Raw genomic sequence first — 25,328 nt, 5'->3', positions numbered from 1 at the left:
ATCTCCTTAAGCTGATAAGCAACTTCAGCAAAGTCTCAGGATACAAAATCAATGTATAAAGATCACAAGCATTCTTATACACCAAAAACAGACAAACAGAGAGCCAAATCATGAGTGAACTCCCATTCACAATTGCTTCAAAGAGAATAAAATACCTAGGAATCCAACTTACAAGGGACGTGAAGGACCTCTTCAAGGAGAACTACAAACCACTGCTCCAGGAAATAAAAGAGGATATAAACAAATGGAAGAACATTCCATGCTCATGGATAGGAAGAATCAATATTGTGAAAATGGCCATACTGCCCAAGGTAATTTACAGATTCAATGCCATCCCCATCAAGCTACCAATGACTTTCTTTACAGAATTGGAAAAAAAACTACTCTAAACTTCATATGGAACCAAAAAAGAGTCTGCATAGCCAAGAGAATCCTAAGCCAAAAGAACAAAGCTGGAGGCATCACACTACCTGACTTCAAACTATACTACAAGGCTGCGGTAACCAAAATAGCATGGTACTGGTACCAAAACAGAGATATAGATCAATGGAACAGAACAGAGCCCTCAGAAATAATGCCGCATATCTACAACTATCTGATCTTTGACAAACCTGAGAAAAACAAGCAATGGGGAAAGGATTCCCTATTTAATAAATGGTGCTGGGAAAACTGGCTAGCCATATGTAGAAAGCTGAAACTGGATCCCTTCCTTACACCTTATACAAAAATCAATTCAAGATGGATTAAAGACTTAAACATTAGACCTAAAACCATAAAAACCCTAGAAGAAAACCTAGGCATTACCATTCAGGACATAGGCATGGGCAAGGACTTCATGTCTAAAACACCAAAAGCAATGGCAACAAAAGCCAAAATTGACAAATGGGATCTAATTAAACTCAAGAGCTTCTGCACAGCAAAAGAAACTACCATCAGAGTGAACAGGCAACCTACACAATGGGAGAAAATTTTCGCAACCTACTTATCTGACAAAGGGCTAATATCCAGAATCTACAATGAACTCAAACAAATTTACAAGAAAAAAACAAACAACCCCATCAAAAAGTGGGTGAAGGACATGAACAGACACTTCTCAAAAGAAGACATTTATGCAGCCAAAAAACACATGAAACAATGCTCACCATCACTGGCCATCAGAGAAATGCAAATCAAAACCACAATGAGATACCATCTCACACCAGTTAGAATGGCAATCATTAAAAAGTCAGGAAACAACAGGTGCTGGAGAGGATGTGGAGAAATAGGAACACTTTGACACTGTTTGTGGGACTGTAAACTAGTTCAACCATCGTGGAAGTCAGTGTGGCGATTCCTCAGGGATCTAGAACTAGAAATTCCATTTGACCCAGCCATCCCATTACTGGGTATATACCCAAAGGACTATAAATCATGCTGCTCTAAAGACACATGCACACGTATGTTTATTGCGGCATTATTCACAATAGCAAAGACTTGGAACCAACCCAAATGTCCAACAATGATAGACTGGATTAAGAAAATGTGGCACATATACACCATGGAATACTATGCAGCCATAAAAAATGAAGAGTTCATGTCCTTTGTAGGGACATGGATGAAATTGGAAATCATCATTCTCAGTAAACTATCGCAAGAACAAAAAACCAAACACCGCATATTCTCACTCATAGGTGGGAATTGAACAATGAGAACACATGGACACAGGAAGGGGATCATCACACTCTGGGGACTGTTGTGGGGTGGAGGGAAGGGGGAGGGATGGCATTGGGAGATATACCTAATGCTAGATGACAAGTTAGTGGGTGCAGTGCAGCAGCATGGCACATGAATACATATGTAACCTGCACATTGTGCACATGTACCCTAAAACCTAAAGTGTAATAATAATAAATTAAAAAAAAAACAGAAGAACTAAAAAATAATAATAATAAATTTTCTATAAAGACAAATCCAAGGAAATTCTTAAAACATTTTTGATAATTTTCAGTAATGCCTACTGAGGTGGACATTTTATTTTGATTTTTAAATGTCATAATAGCCCCTAAGAATTCTATTATTTAACATAAAATGTGTTTTAATTGTTACATGGTTTGAAAAACTTTCTCCTCATGACGAAATGGGGAAGATAAAAGTATCCAGTTACAATTTCAAATTTGAGGGTGCAGCACACCAACAGGGCACATGTATATACATGTAACAAACCTGCACATTGTGCACATGTACCCTAAAACTTAAAGTATAATAATAATAAAATTAAAAAAAAAACAAAGGAAACATATTTGACCACAAAAAAAACAATTTCAAATTTGAGATAATACCCTTTATTTTACATAGTTTTTTTCTTGTTTATTAAACTTTGCTACACATATCTTCTGATTATGTTTAACAATTTTGGCACATAACACAATATTGTGTATATAATTACATTTTTTAAAGTCGGTTTTTGTAAAAGAAACTCAGATTAAATAATTTGTTATTTATATTTTTACTTTGGTATTGATGCCTATAGACTGGTTTGATTGGATTACTTAAATCTGCAAACATAATTTATTTATTTCTTCCAGCTACCTGGGATCTGTGAAAGGAACATCAGCAGCAGAATTAGCAAAAGTTAGTTTTATATTTTCACTACGTTTAAGTAACCACAAATGTCCCCAAAAGTGCAAAATAGAATATCAAATTCTTGCCAAAATTACAGCTAGTTGAAAGCAAGTAGTAATGATGAGGGTGGTATATAGGTATAGAAACAAAAGAGAACAAAGGGAAGTCAAGTCTAGGTTTGATACAGTACAGCTGAATGGGAGAATGAAGAAGTGAGGAAGGGGGCTTTAGTCCAGAAGTTGGTAAATCATATCAAAATACTGGCTTACAGTGGGAGAATACTACTTTGAGTGGAGAAAGGAACTAAAGAGATAAGTGATAAGTGACAAAAAGATGATTTTTCTAGGGCTTTTTCTTGTTGTGTACTAGACACAATGACCGATTCTGTGAAAAATGAGAAAAAGGTATGTGTTACATATTTTATCCTCAAGGAACTAATAATCTACTGGGCAAACGATATGAATACATGCCATCTAAAGAACATTGAAAGTGAATGTATATTTCATACTAAATAGATTCCATTGACTTAAAAAAAATTTTTTTATCAGTACAATTGACTATGTTATATAGCTAAATAAAATATATTCTCTAATTTTACTCCCTATTTTAGTTTCCGGATGATAGTTAAAACCATAAAGGGGATATCTTGGCAATCAAAATAGCTAGGGTTTTATAGTTTTATTTAAAGTTGTTTGGCTTCAGTTACAGATTTTTCAGTTACAGAAACCCAGTTTTGCCAAGGGCAACCAGAAATTATCTGATTCAGCAGGATTTATCTGTTACTAAATTTATAATAGAATGACATATAAACAAAGCTTCAAATTATTGTTTTGCAATTAGCAATATAACTACCAAGTAGGCCAGAATGTTTTTGAAAATTGGTCAGAATATACACTCTTCATAGGAAATTTATTTTATAATTATGTAACATGCTTGATGAGACTTAACTAAGAGCAAAAGAAGCAAGGGAAGTAAGTTATAATTAATCATTGACCAGTACCATTAAATACAGACAATCTGAAACCTCTATAACTTGGAAGGATACCTACGTGAGGGGAATGGATTGTCATGTTCACTGAACAGGAATCACATTTGCAAGTATGACATTGTCAGATTCTTGCTATCTGACCTGCCTTTATCATTTTATTAAAGCCCTTAAATGAGTTTGTTGGACATGTAAAAAGCTGTACATATTTAATATACACAACCTGATGAGTTTGAGAAAAACTGTAAACCCGTGAAACCATCACCACCATCAAGGCCATAAGAATATGCATCACCTCCCAAAGTTTCTTCCCACTCCTTTAAGGATATTATTAATTTTTTGATGGTAAGAACATTTAACATAATATCTACCTTTGTAGCTGCTTTTAAGCATGCAATACAGTATCTGTAGGTCTTTTGAGGTAGAATGAAGATTTTAACAATATTGATTATTTTAATCCATAAACATGGGATATCTTTCCATGATTTTTATCAATGACTTCTGGTTTTCAGAATCTACTGGGCAAATGATATGAATACATGCCATCTAAAGAACATTGAAAGTGAATGTATATTTCATGCCCTTTAAAAGAAGCTATATTCTGCTACTTTAGATGGAATGTTACATATATGTCTGTTAGGTTCTTTTAGTCTATAGTGTTGATCAAGTCCACAATTTCCTTATTGATTTTCTGTTTGAATTATCTGTCCATTTTTGAAAGTGGAGTATTAAAATCTCTATTATTATGTATTACTGTCTATTTCTCCCTTTCAATCTCTTAATATTTGCTTTATATGTTTAGGTGCTTTGACAGGGGCTCATATATATTTTTTCTTGTTATATCCTCTTGATGAATTAACCCCTTTATCATTATATAATGGACTTCTTTGTCTCTTTTTACAATTTTAGACTTAAATCTGTTTTGTCAGATATAAGTATAGATGATCTGGCTCACTTTTGTTTGCCATTTACATAAAATACATTTTTCCATCTCTGTTTTCAGCCTATGGGTGTCCTAAAACTAAAGAGGTGAGTCCCTTGTAAGCAGCATATATTTGGACCATGTTTTTTCTTAATCCATTCAACCACTCTTTTTAATTAATTAATTAATTTATTTATTTATTTTTACTTAAAGTTCTGGTATACATGTACAGAACGTGCAGGTTTGTTACATGGGTATACATGTGCCATGGCAGTTTGCTGCACCTATCAACCCGGTTTTGGGGTAACAGGTGGTGTTTGGTTACATGAATAAGTTCTTTAGTAGTGATTTCTCAGATTTTGGTGCACCCATCACCTGAGCAGTGTACACTGTATCCAATGTGTAGTTTTTATCCCTTACCCACCTCCCACCCTTTCCCCCAAGTACCCAAAGTCCTTTTTATTATTTATTTATTTATTTATTTTTACTTTAAGTTCTGGGATATATGTGCTGAACATGCAGGTTTGTTACATAGATATACATGTGCCATGGTGGTTGGCTTACCTGTCAACCTGTCATCTAGGTTTTAAGCCCCACATGCATTAGGTTTTTGTCCTAATGCTCTCCCTCCCCTTGCCCCCCATTCCCAGACATGCCCAAGTGTCTGATGTTCCCCTCCATGTGTTCATCTGTTCTCATTGTTCAACTCCCACTTATGAGTGAGAACATGTGGTGTTTGGTTTTCTGTTCTTGTGTTAATTTGCTGAGAATGATGGTTTCCAGCTTCATCCATATCCCTGCAAAGAACATGAACTCGTTCTTTTTTATGGCTGCATAGTATTCCATTGTGTATACATACCACATTTCCTTTATCCAGTCTATCATTGATGGGCATTTGGGTTGGTTCTAAGTCTTTGCTTTTGTAAATAGTACTGCAATAAACATATGTGTGCATATGTTTTTATAGTAGAATGATTTATAATCTTTGGGTATTTACCCACTAATGGAATTGATGGGTCAAGTGGTATTTCTAGTTCTAGACCCTTGAGGAATCACCACAGTCTTCCACAATGGTTGAACTAATTTACATCTTCACATCCTTGCCAGCATCTGTTGTTTCCAGAGTTTTTAATGATCACCATTCTAACTGGTGTGAGATGTATCTCATTGTGGTTTTGGTTTGCATTTCTCTAATGACCAGTGATGATGAGCCTTTTTTTCAAATGTTTGTTGGCCACATAAATGTCTTCTTTTGAGAAGTGTCTGTTCACATCTTTGCCCACTTTTTGATGGGGTTGTTTTTTTTTTCTTGTAAACTTGTTTAAGTTCCTTGTAGATTCTGGATATTAGCCCTTTGTCAGATGGACAAATTGCAAAAATTTTCTCCCATTCTGTAGGTTGCCTGTTCACTCTGTTCACTTCTTTTGCTGAGTAGAACCTCTGTAGTTTAATTAGATCCTATTTGTCAGTTTTGGCTTTTGTTGCCATTGTTTTGGTGTTTTGTTCATAAAGTCTTTGCACATGCCTATATCCTGAATGGTATTGCCTAGGTTTTCTTCTAGGGTTTTTATGATTTTTAGGTCTTACATTTAAGCCTTTAATCCATCTTGAGTTAATTTTTGTATAAAGTGTAAGGAAGGGTTCCACTTTCAGTTTTCTGCATATGGCTAGCCAGTTTTCCCAGCATCATTTATTAAACAGGGAATCCTTTCCCCATTGCTTGTTTTTGTCATGTTTATCAAGGATCAGATGGTTGTAGATGTGTGATGTTCTTTCTGAGGCCTCTGTTCTGTTCCATTGGTCTATATTTCTGTTTTGGCACCAGTACCATGCTGGTTTGTTTACTGCCTTGTAGTGTAGTTTTGAAGTTAGATAGCATGATGCCTTCAGCTTTGTTCTTTTTGCTTAGAATTGTCTTGGCTATACGGGCTCTTTTTTGGTTCCATATGAATTTTAAAGTAGTTTTTTCTAGTTCTGTAAAGAAAGTCAATGGTAGCTTGATAGGAATAGCATTGAATCTATAAATTACTTTGAGCAGTATGGCCATTTTCACAGTATTGGATCTTTTTATCCATGAACATTGAATGTTTTTCCATTTGTTTGTGTCCTGTCTGATTTCTTTGAGCAGCGGTTTGTATTCTCCTTGAAGAGGTCCTTCACATCCCTTGTAAGTTGTATTCCTAGGTATTTTATTCTCTTAGTAGCAATTGTGAATGGGAGTTCACTCATGATTTGGCTCTCTGTTTGTCTATTATTGTTGCATAGGAATGCTTGTGATTTTTGCATATCGATTTTGTATCCTGAGACTTTGCTGAAGTTGCTTATCAGCTTAAGGAGTTTTTGGACTGATACGATGGGGTTTTCTAAATATACAATCATGTCATCTGCAAACAAAGACCATTTGACTTCCTCTCTTCCTATTTGAATACCTTTATTTCTTTCTCTTGCCTGATTGCCCTGGCCAGAACTTCCAACACTATGTTGAATAGGAGTGGTGAGAGAGGGCATCCTTGTCTTGTGCTGGTTTTCAAAGGGGATGCTTCCAGCTTTTGCCCATTCAGTATGATATTGGCTATGGGTTTGTCATAAATAGCTCTTATTATTTTGAGATGTCTTCCATCAATACCTAGTTTATTGAGTGTTTTTTTTTTACCATGAAGTGGTGTTGAATTATATTGAAGATCTTTTCTGCATCTATTGAGATACTAATGTGGTTTCTGTCATTGGTTCTGTTTATGTGATGGATTACGTTTATTGATTTGTATATGTTGAACCAGCCTGGCATCCCAGGGATGAAGCCGATTTGATCGTGGTGGATAAGCTTTGATGTGCTGCTGGATTCAGTTTGCCAGTATTTTATTGAGGATTTTTGCATTGATGTTCATCAGGGATACTGACCTGAAATTTCCTTTTTTGTCATGTCTCTCTCAGGTTTTGGAATCAGGATAAGGCTGGCCTCACCCTAAAACCTAAAGTATAATAATAATAAATAAGTAAAAAAAAAAAATTGAGTTAGGGAGGAGTCCCCCTTTTTCTATTGTTTGTAATAGTTTCAGAAAGAATGGTACCAAATCCTCTTTGTACCTCTGGCAGAGTTTGGCTGTGAATCCATCTGGTCCTGGGCTTTTTTGGGTTGGTAAGCTATTAATTAAGGCCTCATTTTCAGAACTTGTTATTGGTCTATTCAGGGATTCAGCTTCTTCCTGGTTCAGTCTTGGGACGGTGTATGTGTTTAGGAGTTTATCCATATCTTTTAGATTGTGTAGCTTATTTGTGTAGAGGTGGATATAGTGTTCTTTGATGGTAGTTTGTATTTCTGTGGGATCAGTGATGACCTCCCCTTTATCATTTTTTATTGTGTCTATTTGATTCTTCTCTCTTTTGTTTCTTATTAGTCTGGCTTGTGGTTTATCTATTTTGTTAGTCTTTTCAAAAAACCAGCTCCTGGGTTGATTGTTTTTTGAAGGTTTTTTTCTGTCCCTATCTCTTTCAGTTTTGCCCTTATCTTAGTTATTTCTTGACTTTTGCTAGCTTCTAAATTTGTTTTCTCTCCTTCTCTAGTTCTTTTAATTGTGATGTTAGGGTGTCAATTTTAGATCTTTCCTGCTTTCTGATGTGGGCATTTAATGCTATAAATTTCCCTCTTAACACTGTGTTAGCTGTGTCCCAGAGATTCTGGTACATTGTCTCTTTGTTCTCATTGGTTTCAATGAACTTCATTATTTCTGCCTTAATTTTGTTATTTACTTAGTAGTCATTCAGAAGCAGGTTGTTCAGCTTCCATGTAGTTGTGTGGTTTTGAGTGTGTTTCTTAATTCTGGGGTTCTAATTTGATTGCACAGTGGCCTGAGAGACTTTGTTATGATTTCTGTTCTTTTTCATTTGCTGAGGAGTGTTTATTTCCAATTATGAGGTCGATTTTAGAATAAGTGCTATGTGGTGCTGAGAAAAATGTATATTCTGTTGATTTGCTGTGGAGAGTTTTGTAGATATCTATTAGGTTTGCTTGGTCCAGAGCTGAGTTGAACTCTTGAATATCCTTGTTAATTTTCTGTCTTGTTGATCTTTCTAATATTGGAAGTGGGGTGTTAGTCTCCCACTGTTATTGTGTTGAAGTCCAAGTCTGTTTGTAGGTCTCTAAGAACTTGTTTTATGAATCTGGTGCTCCTGTATTGGGTGCACCTGTATTTGTGTGTGTGTATATATATATATATATATATATATATATATATATATATATATATTTTTATATATATTTATATATACATTTATATATATTTATATATATTCATATACATATATACACCTATATACATATATATGTGTATATATATAAATATATATAATACATTTATATGAGATAGTTCTACTTGTTGCATTGGTCCCTTTACCATTATGTAATGCCCTTCTTTGTCTTTTTTGATCTTTGTTGGTTTAAAGTCTTTCTATCAGAGACTAGGATTGCAATCCCTGCCTTTTTTTTGCTTTCCATTTGCTTGGTAAGTATTCCTCCATCCCTTTATTTTGAGTCGATGTATGTCTTTGCACGTGAGATTGGTCTCTTGAATACAGCACACCAATGGGTCTTGATGCTTTATCCAATTCACCAGTCTGTGTGTTTTAATTGGGGCATTTAGCCTATTTACATTTAAGGTTAATATTGTTATGTGTGAATTTGATCCTGTCATTGTGATGCTAGCTGGTTATTTTGCACATTAATTGTTGCAGTTTCTTCATAGTGTCATAGGTCTTTATATTTTTGTGTGTTTTTGCAGTGGCTGGTAATGGTTTTTCCTTCCCATATATAGTGCTTCCTTCAGGAGCTCTTGTAAGGCAGCCTGGTGGTGATAAAATCCCTCAGCATTTGCTTGTCTGTAAAGGATTTTGTTTCTCTTTCATCTATGAAACTTAGTTTTGCTGAATATAAAATTCTGCATTGAAAATTCTTTTCTTTAAGAATATTGAATATTGGCCCCCAATCTCTTCTGGCCCCCAATCTCTCTCTGCAGAGAGATCTGCTATTAGTCTGATAGGCTTCCCTTTGTGGGTAACCTGACCTTTCTCTCTGGCTGCCCTTAACATTTTTTCATTAGTTTCAACCTTGGAGAATCTGACAATTATGTGTCTTGAGGTTGCTCTTCTCAAGGTCTATCTTAGTGGTGTTCTCTGCACTTCCTGAATTTGATTTTTGGCTTGTCTTGCTAGGTTGGGGACATTCTCCTGGATAATATCCCAAAGAGTGTTTTCCAACTTGGTTCTTTTCTCCTCATCACTTTCAGGGACACTAATCAATCATAGGTTTGGTCTTTTCACATAGTCCCACATTTCTTTGAGGCTTTGTTCTTTCCTTTTCAATATTTTTTCTCTAATCTTGTCTTCACACTTCATTTCATTAAGTTGATCTTCAATCTCTGATATCATCTCTTCTGCTTGATTGAGTTGGCTATTGATACTTGTGTTTGCTTCACGAGGTTCTTGTGCAAAAATCAGCATAGAAGGGATATAACTTAAGGTAATAAAAGCCATCTATGGCAAACCCACAGCCAACATTCCACTGAATTGGGGAAACATTGAAAGCATTCCCCCTGAGAACTGGAACAAGACAAGGATGCCCACTTTCACCAGTTCTATTGAACACAGTACTGAAAGCCTTAGCCAGGGAAATCAGACAAGAGAAAGAAATAAAGAGCATCCAAATCGGTAAAGAGAAAGTCAAGCAGTTTCTGCTTGCTGATGATATGATCATATACCTAGAAACCCCTAAAGACTCCACCAAAAAGCTCCTAGAAATGATAAATGAATTCGGCAAAGTTACGGGATACAAAATTAATGTATACAAATCAGTAGCTCTGCTGTACACCAGCAGTGACCAAGCTGAGAATCAAATCAAGAACTCAACCATTTTTACAATAGCTGCAAAAAAAAATTTATTATACTGCCAAAGGCAATCTAAAAATTCAATTAAATTCCCACCAAAATATCATCATCATTCTTCACAGAACTAGAAAAAACAATTCCAGAAATCATATGGAACCAAAAAAGGGCATGTATAGCCAAAGCAAGACTAAGCAAAAAGAACAAATCTGGAGGCATCACATAACCTCACTTCAAACTATAAGGCCATAGTCACCAAGACAGCATGGCACTAGTATAAAAATAGGCACATAGATCAATGGAATGGAAAAGAGTACCCAGAAATAAAGCCAAATATTTACAGCCAACTGATCTTTAACAAAGTAAACAAAAACATAAAGTGGGGAAAGGACACCCTATTCAACAAATGGTACTGGGATAATTGGCAAGCCATATGTAGAAGAGTGAAACTGGATCCTCATCTCTCACCCTATACAAAAATCAATGCAAGATGGATCAAAGACTTAAATCTAAGACCTGAAACCATAAAAATTCTGAAAGATAACATTGGAAAAACCCTTCTAGACATTGGCTTAGGCAAAGACTTCATGACCAAGAACACAAAAGCAGATGCAACATAAAAAAAGATAAATAGATGAGACTTAATTAAATAAAAAAGCTTCTGCACAGCAAAATAAACAATCAGTAAAGCAAACAGAAAACTCACAGAGGTGGAGAAAATCTTCACAATCTATACATCTGACAAAAGACTAATATACAGGATCTACAAGGAACTCAAACAGATTAGCAAGAAAAAAAAACCAAACAATACTATCAAAAAGTGGGCTAAGGACACAAATAGACAATTCTCAAAAGAAAAAATACAAATGACCAACAAAGATGAAAAAACTCACAACATTAATCATGATCAGAGAAATGCAAGTAAAAGCCACAATGCAATACCATCTTACTCCTGCAAGAATGGCCATAATCAAAAAATAATAGATGGTTTCAATGTGGTGAAAAGGGAAAACTTCTACACTGCTGGTGAGAATATAAACTAGTACAACCTCTATGAAAAACAGTGTGGAGATTCCTTAAAGAACTAAAAGTAAAACTATCATTAGACCCAGCAATCCCACTACTGGGTCTCTACCCAGAGGAAAAGAAGTCATTATCTGAAAAAGGTATTTGTTCATGCATGTTTATAGCAGCACAATTCGCAATTGCACAAACATGGCAGCAGCCCAAATGCCCATCAATCAATGAGTGGGTAAAGAAATTGTGGTATACATATTTGTTGTATTCCAGAGGTTTTGATAGGTTGTGTGACTATTATCATTCAGTTCAAAGAATTTTTAAATTTCCATCTTGATTTCATTGTTGACCCAATGCTCATTCAGGAGCAGATTATGTAATTTCCATGTATTTGCATTGTTTTGAGGGTTTCTTTTGGGGTTGATTTCCAATTTTCTTCCACTGTGGTGTGAGAGTGTACTTGATATAATTTTGATTTTCTTAAATGTGTGGAGACTTGTTTTGTGGCCTACCATATGGTCTATTTTAGAGAATATTCCATGTGCTGATGAATAGAATGCATATTTTGCAGTTGTTGGGTAAAGTTTTCTTTAAAAGTGTGTTAAGTCCATTTGTTCTGCCTCTTATTTGCCATTTTTTACCTCTACACTCTGTTTTTTCATTAGAGAATTTAATCAATTTACATTTAAAGCAATTATTGATAGGTAAGGACCTATTGATGCCATTTTGTTAATTATTTTACACTGTTTTGAGACACAATAACAACAACAAAAAATGGCAGGACAATATCCCTGATGAACATCGATGCAAAAATCCTCAATAAAATACTGGCAAACCGAATTCAGCAGCACATCAAAAAGCTTATCCACCATGATCAAGTCATCTTCATCCCTAGGATGCAAGGCTGATTCAACATATGCAAATCAATAAACGTAATCCATCACATAAACAGAAGCAATAACAGAAACCACATTAGTATCTCAATAGATGCAGAAAAGACCTTCAGTGAAATTCAACATGCCTTCATGGTAAAAACTCTCAATAAACTAGGTATTGATGGAAGACATCTCAAAATAATAAGAGCTATTTATGACAAACCCATAGCCAATATCATACTGAATGGGCAAAAGCTGGAAGCATCCTCTTTGAAAACCAGCACAAGACAAGGATGCCCTCTCTCACCACTCCTATTCAACATAGTGTTGGAAGTTCTGGCCAGGGCAATCAGGCAAGAGAAAGAAATAAAGGGCATTCAAATAGAAGGAGAGGAAGTCAAATAGTCTCTGTTTGCACATGACATGATTGTATATTTAGAAAACCCCATCGTATCAGCCCAAAACCTCCTTAAGCTGATAAGCAACTTCAGCAAAATCTCAGGATAGGAAATCAATGTGCAAAAATCACAAGCATTCCTATACACCAATAATAGATAAACAGAGAGCCAAATCATGAGTGAACTCCCATTCACAATTGCTACTAAGAGAATAAAATACCTAGGAATACAACTTACAAGGGATGTGAAGGACCTCTTCAAGCAGAACTACAAACCACTGCTCAAGGAAATAAAAGAGGACACAAACATGGAAAAACATTCCATGCTCGTAAATAGGGAGGATCAATATTATGAAAATGGCCACACTGCCCAAAGTAATTTGTAGATTCAATGCTATCTCCATCAAGCTACCATTGACTTTCTTCACAGTACTAGAAAAAACTACTTCAAACTGCATATGGAACCAAAAAAGAGCCTCTTTGGCCAAGACAATCCTAAGCAAAAGGAACAAAGCTGGAGGCATCATGCTATCTGGCTTTAAACTATACCTCAAGGCTACAGTTACCAAAACAGCATGGTACTGATACCAAAACAGATATATAGACCAATGGAACAGAGCAGAAGCCTCAGAAATAATGCCACACACCTATAACCATGTGATCTTTGACAAACCTGACAAAAACAAGTAATGGGGAAAGGATTCCTTATTTAATAAATGGTATTGGGAAACTGGATAGCCATATGCAGAAAACTGAAACTGGAACCCTTCCTTACACCTTATACAAAAATTAACTCAAGATGGATTAAAGACTTAAACATAAGACCTAAAACCATAAAAACCCTAGAAGAAAACCTAGGCAATACCATTCAGGACTTTGGCATGGGCAAAGACTTCATGACTAAAACACCAAAAGCATGGCAACAAAAGCCAAATTTGACAAATGGGATCTAATTAAACTAAGGAGCTTCTGCACAGCAAAAGAAACTATCATCAGAGTGAATAGTCAACCTACAAAATGAGGGAAAATTTTTGCAACCTATCCATCTGACAAAGGGCTAATATCCAGAATCTACAAGGAAGTCAAGCAAATCTACAAGAAAAAAGCAAATCAGCCCATCAAAAAGTGGGCGAAGGATATGAACAGACACTTCTCAAAAGAATACATTTATGCGGCCAACAAACATATGAAAAAAAGCTCATCATCACTGGTCATCTGAGAAATGCAAACCAAAACCACAATGAGATACATCTCACGCTAGTTAGAATGTTGATCATTAAAAAGTCAGGAAACAACCAATGCTGGAGGGGATGTGGAGAAATAAGAATGCTTTTACACTGTTGATGGGAGTGTAAATTAGTTCAACCATTGTGGAAGACAGTGCAGCGATTCCTCAAGGATCTAGAACCATAAATACCATTTTACCCAACAATCCCATTACTGGGTATATACTCAAAGGATTATAAATCATTCTATTATAAAGATACATGCACATGCATGTTTATTATGGCACTGTTCACAATAGCAAAGACTTGGAACCAACTTAAATGCCCATCAATGATAGACCGGATAAAGAAAATATGGCACATATACACCATGGAATACTATGTAGCCAAAAAAAAGGATGAGTTTATGTCCTTTGCAGGGACATGGATGAAGCTGGAAACCATCATTCTCAGCAAGCTAACACAAGAACATAAAACCAAACTCTGCATGTTCTCACTTATAAGTTGGAGTCAAACAATGAGACCACATGGACACTGGGAGGGAAACATCACACACCAGGGCCTGTTGGGGGTTGTGGGGGTAGGGGAGTGACAGCGTTAGGAGAAATACTTTATGTAGATGACTGGTTGATGGGTGCCCCAAACCACCATGGCACATGTATTTCTGTGTAACAAACCTGCATGTTCTGCACATGTATCCCAGAACTTTAAGTATAATAAAAAATATTATTTTATACTGTTTTATAGTCTTTCTGTTTTTCTCCCTCTTAAAGTCTTCTTTTGTGATGTGATTATTCTTTTGTAGTAGTATTCTTTGATTCCTTTCTCTTTATCTTTAGTGTGTCTACTAGTTTTTTTCTTTTATGTTTACCACAAAGCTTACATGACACATATTAGAATTATAACTATTTTTAAGTTGATAACAACTTAACTCCCATGAAATGCAGATCTTATATATTTTATTTTATTGATTATGTTGTTGATGTCAGAATATACATATCTTTATATTTTATATCCAGTAACAAATTACTGTAACTATAGTTGCTTAATGCTTTTAAGTTTTACAATTATGTTGAGAGTTGTTTACACATCACCATTACAGTGTTACGGTATTCTGAATTTGGCTATTTTTTACTAGTTTTATACTTTCATATTTTTCATATTGCTAATTAGCAATCTTTTATTTCAATTGAAATTACTTTATTTAGCACTCTTTTAAGGAAGATGTGGTGGTAAACTTTCTCAGTTTTTGTTTGTTTAGGAAGGTCTTTATCTCTCCATTTCTGAAATTAAGCTTTACCAAGTATAATATTCTTGATTGGCAGGGTTCTTTTTTTGTTCCAGTACATTCTGGACATCCACTGTCTCTTAGGTTGCAAAGTTCTGTTGAGAAAATTCATTGATAGCTCTATGGGAATTTCCTTGCATGTGGCTAGTTTTCTCTTGCTGCTTTCAACATTTTCTCTTTGTCATTGACTTTTGACAATTTGCTTATTATGTATAACAGTGAAGCTCTCTTTATGTTCAATCTATTTGGAGTTCCTTGGGATTATTGGTTTGGGATGCTCATTTTCCTACTAAGGTTTGAGAAATTTTTAGTTATTATTTTTAAAATTTCTGTTGTTTTTCTTTTTCTCTTCTCTGTAATTTCTGTAATGTATATATTGGTTCATTTGATAGTGTCATATAGGTCTTGTAGGCTTTCTTCACTATTTCTCCTTCTTTTTGTTCTTCTGACTGATTAATTTCAAGTTATCTGTCTTTCAGTTCACTGGTTCTTTCTTCTGTTCAATCAGGTAATCTGCTGAAGCTCTGTGTTGAATTTTTCAGGTGTCATTGTATTTTTTTTTACTCCAAAATTTCTGTTTGATCCTTTTCAATTGTTTCTATCTCTTTACTGAATTTCTCATTTTGTTCATGCATTATTTTCCTGATTTTATTTAGTTGCCTATCTATGTTCTCTTGTAGTCCATTGAGTTTCTTTAAGAAGATCATTCTTAATTCTTTGTCAGGCTGTTTTTAGATCTTACTTTCTTTGGGGTCAGCCACTGGAACTTTACTTTGTCCCTGTGGTAGTGCCATATTTCCTTCATTCATTGTGTTTTTTGAAGCCTTGTGTTTCTGTTTTTCCATTTGAATAAGTCATTTCCTCTAGTCTTTACTGATGCTTTGGAAAAAATGAACCTTCACCATTCAACCTGGCTAGAGATTCTAGGGGGTCTCTCAGACCTTTTTTATGGATGTACTTAATCCACTCCTTTTGTTCCCTGTTAGTGTGGAAGTCTGGGGACTGTGTATCTTCTCTCAATCCTGCAAAGCCAGGCTGAGTACTGAGAGATTTACATTTATTTTTCTTAGGCAAGTGCCCAGGTTGTACACCTCTTCTCTATTCAGCAGAATCAAGTCAGCTGCTGATATCTGTGTGCTGTCTGCAAAAGATACACACACCATCTGAGGACCTTGCATGTGCTGCTTGCAGAGGCTCACATGCACCATCTGGGGAGGCCCACACAAGTCATCTGTGGAACCTCACACACATTCTGTGGGGAAATGTGGGGCACTGCCCAGGGGCGAGATGCATAGATTGATGGGGGTAAATATTAGCTAGCGGAGGGATCCACAGGTGAGGCATCCTACATGGCATGTGAGCAGGTTTCTTGGTAGAGAGAATGAGCTGGTTGGTAGGATGTGTGTCTAATTCCTAGCATCCACTGGTTGCTGTAAGCCTCCACTCATTTTCTTTTCTCCTGATGGTCCCCAGATTATTCAGCTGTGCTAATTTTTTCAGTGTTCTAGGTGAGATGAGACAGAAATGGGCCTCTTGGGAAATGTTCCATAAGGCTAGGAAAGCAAGGCACTCACTTCATTTCCACTTTCTCCCATGGGAGAAATCATGTACTAAGGGAGTCTCTCTTGGCCATAGCTGTGCCACTTAGAAGAGTGATATGGGGAAAGTGAAACTGTCCTTCTTTTCCTCTTTAATGTGTCTATTTTCATTTATATTTTGCTCCACCTAAGGTGCTTGAACCTCTTTTTTTTTTTTTTTGAGGTGGAGTCTCACTCTGTCGCTCAGGAGTGCAGTGGCATGATCTCAGGTCACTGCAACCGCCACCCTCCAAGTTCAAGTGATTCTCCTGCCTCAGCCTCCCAAGTAGCTGGGATTACAGGCACCTGCCACCATGCCTGGCTAATTTTTTGTATTTTTAGTAGAGACGGGGTTTCACCATCTTGGCCAGGCTGGTCTTGAACTCCTGACCTCATGATCTACCCACCTCAGCCTCCCAAAGTGCTTGGATTACAGTTGTGAGCCACCACACCCGGCCAGGTGCTTGAACTTCTTATGTGTACTTCTAGGATCCCATAAAAATATTTTCACTCATAAATGGTTGTTAAAATTCTTTCTGTGGGAGATATGAGGTCTTTCTGCCATCTGGCTTATGTTCTTTTGGCTTGCCTCTGTGTTGACATCTTACTGGTAGTACACATTTTTTTTCCTGTGATCTTCCTCTTTTTGTACTCTCCAGATAGTGTGCAATATTTTTTAACTATGATTTACCCTTTCCTTTAAGATTACAACCATATCATTGTGATTAGAATTTGCATGTTTCTAAAATATTTTTATTATGCATATACAAATAGTCAACTTTTATTCCATGGAAATTTTATGTTCCATTTCAAATGGTTCTTTATGGGAAGATTATATCAATTCTATTTTTCTCTTTTGACCAAGGATTGTGTTATGGAAGATTCTTTAATTGCTTATGTAATTTTGGTGTCCTGCGTAAATACAGCATATGAGAGTGTCCCACAGATATACCTTCAAACCCATTTCCTGGGGGTCTATTTTCCTCTAATATACAACAAATCTTAAAAGTTTCAGCCAAAAGACTTATGTGACCTTAAGTGAGGGAATACATCATATATGGAATTCCTTTTGTTCTAGAAATGAACAATAGTTCCTAGTAAAATGAATTGTGAGGACAATATTTTAGCATTAAAGCCATGAGTCCGTTGATTCAAAAAGGAATGTCCTATAGAAATAAGTAGATAAATGATGTTTTCAAATCCAGGAAGACTTTTTCTCCTTGGTTTCACTTATGACCCAGACTTTTGTCTATTTTGAAGATAGAAAGGAATTGTTAAAGATAGTGAATGGACGTAACCAGTGTGAAGAAGTGGGAAATGTCAATGTCCAGGATCGGGGGGAACTGTGTGTCATCAGAACTGGGATGCTAATAGTTGTTTGTAATTAACTGGGTTAACACTTTATAGTCAACACAAATTTTCATCCTAATGTTAGTGCTTAATCCAAGAATATATAGATGTTTCATACATCCCTGCTTTGGAGATGAATCAGCTCTCTGGGTATGCAAACACTATGGTTGGGGGATGTGTTAGTCCATTTGCATTGCTATGAAGGAATACTGGAGACTGGGTAATTTATAAAGAAAATTGGTTTGTTTGGTTCATGGTTCTGCAGGCTGTACATGAATCATGGAACCAGCAACTGCTTCTGGTGAGGGGCTCAGAAACCTTAAAATCATGGCAGAAGGCCAAGGGGAAGTCAGCATATCACATGGAAAGAGGAAGCAAGAGAGAAGGGAGCAAGGTGGTGGGGGAGGTGCCAGGTGCCAGGTTCTCTGAACAACCAGCTCCCCTGTGAACTCATTACTGCAGGGAGGGCCCAAAGCCATTCATGAGAGATCCTCCTCCATGACCAAAACACCTCCCACAGGCCCCACCTTCAATACTGGGAAATCACATTTCAACCTCAGATTTGGAGGGGACAAAACATCCAAACCATATCAGGGGAATAATAATGGTAATCATAATTTGGATACTGGAGTTATTTGTTTTAGTAAGACTTTGAACAAATGGAAATTTTAAAAAGAAAATCTATGTTCAAATTTGTCATAATGATTTATTCTTTAAAAAGGAAACTAGCAATATCATCTTTAAGCATTATCTCAGAATTTTAGGCTATTCTGTTTTCCTTTTAATGTCTAGAAAGTATTGTTCCATGTTTTATGACTTTCCCTTTTCTCTTGAAAAGGGAGAATTGTTGTTTTTGTTTAATTTTCTCTGAAAGGCATCCATCTTAGTCTCTGGGTGCTTTTAAAATTTTGTTTTCTTTTTTCTCTCTTTAGTTTCCAGCTATTTTACTATTATGTGCTTAGATGTCATTTTCTTTGTGTTCCTGCACTTGTAGTTTATGGTGATGCTTGAATTTTGGCTATATTTGAAGAGTCTCAATTTTTGGCAAATTCTTAACTATTTTTTATTTTTTTATATATATTTTTATTTTTATTTTTATTTTTTATTTTTTTGAGATGGAGTCTTGTTCTGTCACCTAGGCTGGAGTGCAGTGGTGTGATCTCAGCTCACTGCAACCTCTGCCTCCTGGGTTCAAGTGATTCTCCTGCCTCAGCCTCCCGAGTAGCTGGGACTACAGGCGCGTGCCATCATGCCCAGCTAATTTTTGTATTTTTAGTGGAGACGGGGTTTCACCGTATTAGCCAGGATGGTCTCGTCGCTCTCCTGACCTCGTGATCCTCCCGCCTCAGCCTCCCTAAGTGCTAGGATGACAGACGTGAGCCACCGCGCCTGGCCTTTTTTTTTTTTTTTTTTTTTTTTTTTTTGGATACAGACTCTCGCTCTGTCACCCAGGCTGGAGTGCGGTGGTGTGATCTCAGCTCACTGCAACCTCTGCCTCCTAGATTCAAGCGATCCTCCTGCCTCAGCCTCCCGAGTAGCTGGGTTTAGGCGCACACCACCATGCCCAGCTGATTTTTGTATTTTTCATAGAGATGGGGTTTTACCATGTTGGCCAGGCTGGTCTTGAACTCCTGACCTCAACTGATCTGCCCGCCTTGGTCCCCAAAGTGCTGAGATTACAGGCGTGAGCCACTGAGCCTGGCCTTTAACTATTATATTTTCACATATTTCTTCTGCTGAATTCTCTATCTTTTTACTCTCTGGAACTCCATTTACACAAATATTTGTCTTCTTATTCCCTACTTTGTTCCTCTTGAAATCTTTTTTTCCTGCATTTCCTGTGATTTTGTCTTTTTCTGCTTGATTCTGCTTATATTTTACAGTATGCTAATACTTTTTTCTTTGATGAATTTTGTTAATCTATTGTGTTATTAATTTAATTACTGTATTTTTCAGTTCTAGAACCTTCATTTGGTTTATTTTTATAGTTTTTATTTTTCTGCCAAAATTTTCAGTCTTGCCTTTTATTTTGTTGTACATATTAAGGATGGTAATTTACAGTCTATTTCTGGTAATTCACACCTCCTGTTGATTGTGTCTTTTTTTCCTCTTGACTTTTAATCATGTTATCTTCTCCATACTTTTATTATTTCTGAGAGAGTAAGATGCACAATTCATGAAAAATTATAAAGCCAATTGGAGGTGTAGGATAATCTTATGTTTTTGGCAGAAGGCAATCTCAGATAACCTTAATTCAGTCACAATTAGAGATTAAATCTTGGCTTCAGTTTCTACAAAGGCTAGTCTGTTCAAGTCCTTATTTCTAGAAATGTACCCTTTACGACAGGGGTCTCCAACCCCCCGGGGCTGTAAACTGGTACCAGTCACGGTGTGTTAGGAATTGGGCCACGCAGCGGGCGGTGAGAGGCGGGCAAGAGAGCATTTACTGATAGAGCTCTACCTCCTCTCAGATCAGGGCTGGCATTAGATTCTCACAGGAGCACAAACCCTATTGTGAACTGTGCATTTGGGGGATCTAGGTTGCTCACTCCCTATGAGAATCTAATGCCTGATTATCTGAGGCAGAACAGTTTCATCCTGAAACCATCGCTGTCCCCTCCATTCCCCCCGGCCCCCGTGGAAAAATTTTCTTCCACAAAACCAGTCTTCGGTGCCAAAAAGGTTGGGAACTGCTGTTATTGAGAGTCTCCTTTGGTGGGTTCTGAACTTTGTGTGCTACATTTAGGCGGATTTTACATAAATTAGTATACGAAAATAAAACTTACTTTATGAGGAGATTTTGAATACACTTAAATATATTTACAATGACACATGGCTTCCTTTCTTATGCTTACTTAAAAAAACACATTTTGAATTAATATTCCTTATCAATTGACTATCTCTTTTAAAATACATAACACTAAGATAATCTCTTCTTGGAAAAATGCTAATTCCATCTGTAGGTTTATAAACTTACTGTATGGCCTCAGTGATCTCACCTTCCATAGAAGTCATATACACATGCAGTAGCAATTAGAAGTATGATTCTTCTTTATTTCTTCTTTTTTTTCCCTTGGATGACTGGTTGGATGTTGGGCACCAAGGAGAGAAAAAGGAAAGCAAACCATGCTGGGCATCGGCTATCTCCCTTTTTATCCTACGCTCTTTCCTAGACCTGGTAGTCAAAAAAGTACAAGTACAAAACTGAAGCAGGGAAAGGCTTTTGCAAGGAACAGAATCTCAGCTCAAAATATCAAAAGCAGAGGCAGTGTTTTGACTCAAAGAGCTGGCGTGCCCAATTGTGAATCACTTTGAGTATGCCTAGATCCAAGGTTCCACATTATTTCTGGGAATCTATTTCCTTAATCAATTATTAGATTAAGAAAAGAACATCTAAATAGTTAGAAGAGAAAATTTGGAGTGTTCTTGCCACAAATAAAATACAAATTTTTGAGGTGGTGGATATCCAAATTACTCTAATTTGAATATTTCACACTGTATATAGGTATCAGAATATCACATGTATCCCCAAAATACATACAACTGATATGTATCAATAAAAATACAAAAATAGAAATAGTTTAAAAATAATAGAATATTTCTTGAATCTAGAAATATATTAAAATAATAATACACTGTGACTAACTGTCTTTCAATGAGTGAATGGGGTAACAAAGTTCTATATTCTCACTGTGGTAATAGTTACACAAATTAATACCTGTATTACAACTCAAAGAACTGTACACACACAAATGCACACAAAACCAGTCAATTTTACTGTGTTAATTTATTAAATAAAGGTAAATAATCTGTAAAAAAAATCTCATTCATTTAACTGAGAGATATGAGGACAAAACAAGCAATTGGAGAGAGAGAGACAAACAGACAGACAATGTATTCTTGGATTCTTGGAAGACCTAGGCATATATATGAGTTATATATATGTAGTGGTCAGTTTTGCTAAGTGTAAAAATATATATGTACACAAACAGTTGGCCTTTAGAATCTGTGGGTTTCATATCCATGGAGTCAACCAACCGCTGATTGAAACTTTGCATTTAGTTGAATCTGTGGGTGTGAAACCAGCAGATATAGAAGGCCAACTAAGGGACTTGAGCATCTGCAGATTTTAATATCCATGGAAGTCTTGGAACCACACCCCTGTGGATATGGTGAGGTGATTTTGTGTGTGTGTGTGTATGGCTGTGTGTGTGTATATATATACATATCTTCAAATTCTCAGGCTTTCCTTATTTCCATATTTCTTTATATCACTTAGCGAAATTGATCACTATATATATATGTATATATATATATAAATCCAAATTCTCAGCCTTTCCTTATTTCCTTATTTCTTTATATCACTTAGTAAAATTGACCACTACATATGATATATATACATAGTGGTCATTTGCTAAGTGATATAAAGAAATAAGGAAATAAGGAAGGGCTGAGAATTTGAATTAAATCAACAGAGCATTTTAATAATATAACAAGCCCATAATTTATGGCTGGTCACACTTGCTTTCACCTTTAGAAGTTTTATTTTTCATTTGTTTCATTTGTTCCATTTCATTCAAGAGTAAATTCCTGTAAGATGAATAATTGGAAGTTATATTGCAAGAAGTTGGAGTTAAATGTTCATTTAAAGGAAGAAAAATTTTTGAAATAGGAAAAAGAGGATGATCACAGTGATGACAATGATATCTTATTGCCACTGCTTATACACAGTTATAAGTTCTAAAATGTTTGCTGGCTAGACTCAGAGCCAGCAAAGGCTCATATTTTGGCAACAAATTTACATGCATTCTTGACCTTTGATTGATTTATTGTGATTCACAATCAGAGAGGGCATTTCTACTCTCTGTTGTGCTTTATTCCCCAAATGCCAGAGATTCTGGTGGATTGTCAACATCATAGTATGATCCTTTCCTGGGATAGATTCTATTACATTAAACTTGTACTTGTGCAAGAATTTTAAAAAGCAAGAGTTAGACATTCATTGAATCTCAATTTATTATATATTTGTGTTTATTTGGATAACAGGATCTGGAATCTGAAGTTTCCGATCAAAACTTCACCTGGGCTTTGTGTTTATATCTCTGTTTCAGATAGTAGTGATCTTGAACTAAGGCTTGTAGGTGGAACTAACCGCTGTATGGGGAGAGTAGAGCTGAAAATCCAAGGAAGGTGGGGGACCATATGCCACCATAAGTGGAACAATGCTGCAGCCGATGTCGTATGCAAGCAGTTGGGATGTGGAACTGCACTTCACTTCGCTGGCTTGCCTCATTTGCAGTCAGGGTCTGATATCGTATGGCTCGATGGTGTCTCCTGCTCCGGTAATGAATCTTTTCTTTGGGACTGCAGACATTCCGGAACCGTAAATTTTGACTGTCTTCATCAAAACGATGTGTCTGTGATCTGCTCAGGTAAGACTACATCCACATGATTACATCAGATAAAATTCCTTTTTTGGAGAACTAGGACCAAACCCTGAAGAAGTTACAACCAATTGTGATGTGTAAGAATTGACACTTTCAATTTTTCCTTAGGGAACATGCCTGCATTTTATGCAGCATATTACATTGTAAGCCTCATGGGAATAAGGTTTTTACCCGCCCCCAACATACCATTTTACTTAATTCTAATTGGTGCAACAAAATGTCCAATCTAGTCAAAATTGCTATTAATCTATACTAGTGTATGGCTTATATTAATATTCAGTATAATTTTAAAATGTGTAATCACTTTGCATATTCATAGACACAACTATATTTTTCTATGTTATAACTGAATTTGTTTTAGCACTTCCTTTCATTAAAATAAACTATTTCCAAAGAGTACCTATCTAAAAATTTATGACTTTGCTAATTACTTTGTACCTTATACTAGTAAAATTTTTGTCTGCAGCCATTTGTTTTCTAGTTTGCAACTTTCAACTACAAGCAAGTTACCCCTCGCTGCTTATTTATAGTTTTGTATATCAGGGGTTAAAATATCCCTCATATTTCTCTCACAGTAGTATTTTGTGTTCAAAGATGTAATGAAACCTGTTCACTCTCTTAATAAGATTAAACCCACACCTTCTAATATTTTTATGAAAGGAGAATCCCTAGATGTAGAGCCAACTATTTTCCTCTGAGAGTCAGTTTGTCTTGATGGAAGAGGCTTCTTTCGTAAATTATTACTGACCTTACTCTACCAGCCTTACACAGGATGCCTTAATCTTATTTCCTATAGAATTTGAGATCAGGTCACATCTTTTAAGAAGAGTTTTTCTTAAGTCTAGAGTATGCAGCAGGGAACGATATACATAGAAAAACATATGTAGACAAAGAGGTTTATGGGTTTAGCTGTACCTTAGCCACAGGATTTATGCTATCCTCATAGGACTTTTGGGAAAGATAATATATTCAGAACATGTTTTAATCCTTTTCTTTCTGTTTATACTAGTTTGCTTGCAAGTTTTATCTGGGGACCAACCACTTTCACCATTCAAAAGAGTTTCCCACAGTATATTTAATCAATCCATCATTTTATAAGAAAAATTTTTCTCCACATAACAGAAAAGAGAGGTAGAGAAAAGTTAGGAGAGAAAAGAGGGAGACATGAGAAGATGAGAGAGATGAGAGAAGGGGGGGGGAGGAAACAGAAAGAGAGAGAGAATCTTAATCATTTTGATAAATTTTCTTACAATGAAGTGAATTCATAACAGTGTACTTCTGACTTGATATAACATCCCTAACTGTCAGACCAGTTGCTACTCAATCTCTGGAACTTCTGGAACTATGTGCCTCTGGAAGAGTAAGGAAGGGCCATGAAGAATGATGCAGATGTGAAAATAAGGCTGGAAAACAGTCCCAACAGTGAAAACAGATGTGTATGGCCAACCCACAGGAAAATGGGTAGTTAGATACATTGGCCTTCTCTTCAGCCCTGTAGTCAAAGGATTTTTTTTTTCCCAAACAAAAACAGTTCACAGTTTCACAGTTTAAAATCTGTCACTTGATAATTACGTGACCCTGTATAAATCAATCTCCAAGTTGCAGATTTCTTATATCATGACTAGGATGACAGCATTAAATAAAATAGTGCAGGGAAAATACCTAAAATGTGCCAGGCAACCAGGAAGTTCTCAATAGGTATAGGTATGATTATTCTCATCATTATTACCTACATTATTTATAGGAAAATAAACCTCCAAATCTCCCAA

At 36.1% G+C, this 25,328-nt stretch overlaps 1 protein-coding gene across 1 annotated transcript in view; it reads left to right on the top strand.

The window, feature by feature from the left end:
• CD163L1 (CD163 molecule like 1) overlaps window positions 1-25,328 on the top strand; it is a 91,108-nt gene that overhangs the window by 12,195 nt on the left and 53,585 nt on the right. The window contains exon 5 of the mRNA XM_063646913.1: window positions 23,224-23,544. Within this exon, the coding sequence (XP_063502983.1) occupies window positions 23,224-23,544 (321 nt within the window). The remainder of the gene's footprint in view (window positions 1-23,223; window positions 23,545-25,328) is intronic.

Source organism: Pongo pygmaeus, chromosome 10 (genome assembly GCF_028885625.2).
Source record: "Pongo pygmaeus isolate AG05252 chromosome 10, NHGRI_mPonPyg2-v2.0_pri, whole genome shotgun sequence".
In the NCBI taxonomy this organism is placed as follows: domain Eukaryota; kingdom Metazoa; phylum Chordata; class Mammalia; order Primates; family Hominidae; genus Pongo; species Pongo pygmaeus.
This window is presented reverse-complemented; position numbering and strand designations above follow the sequence as displayed.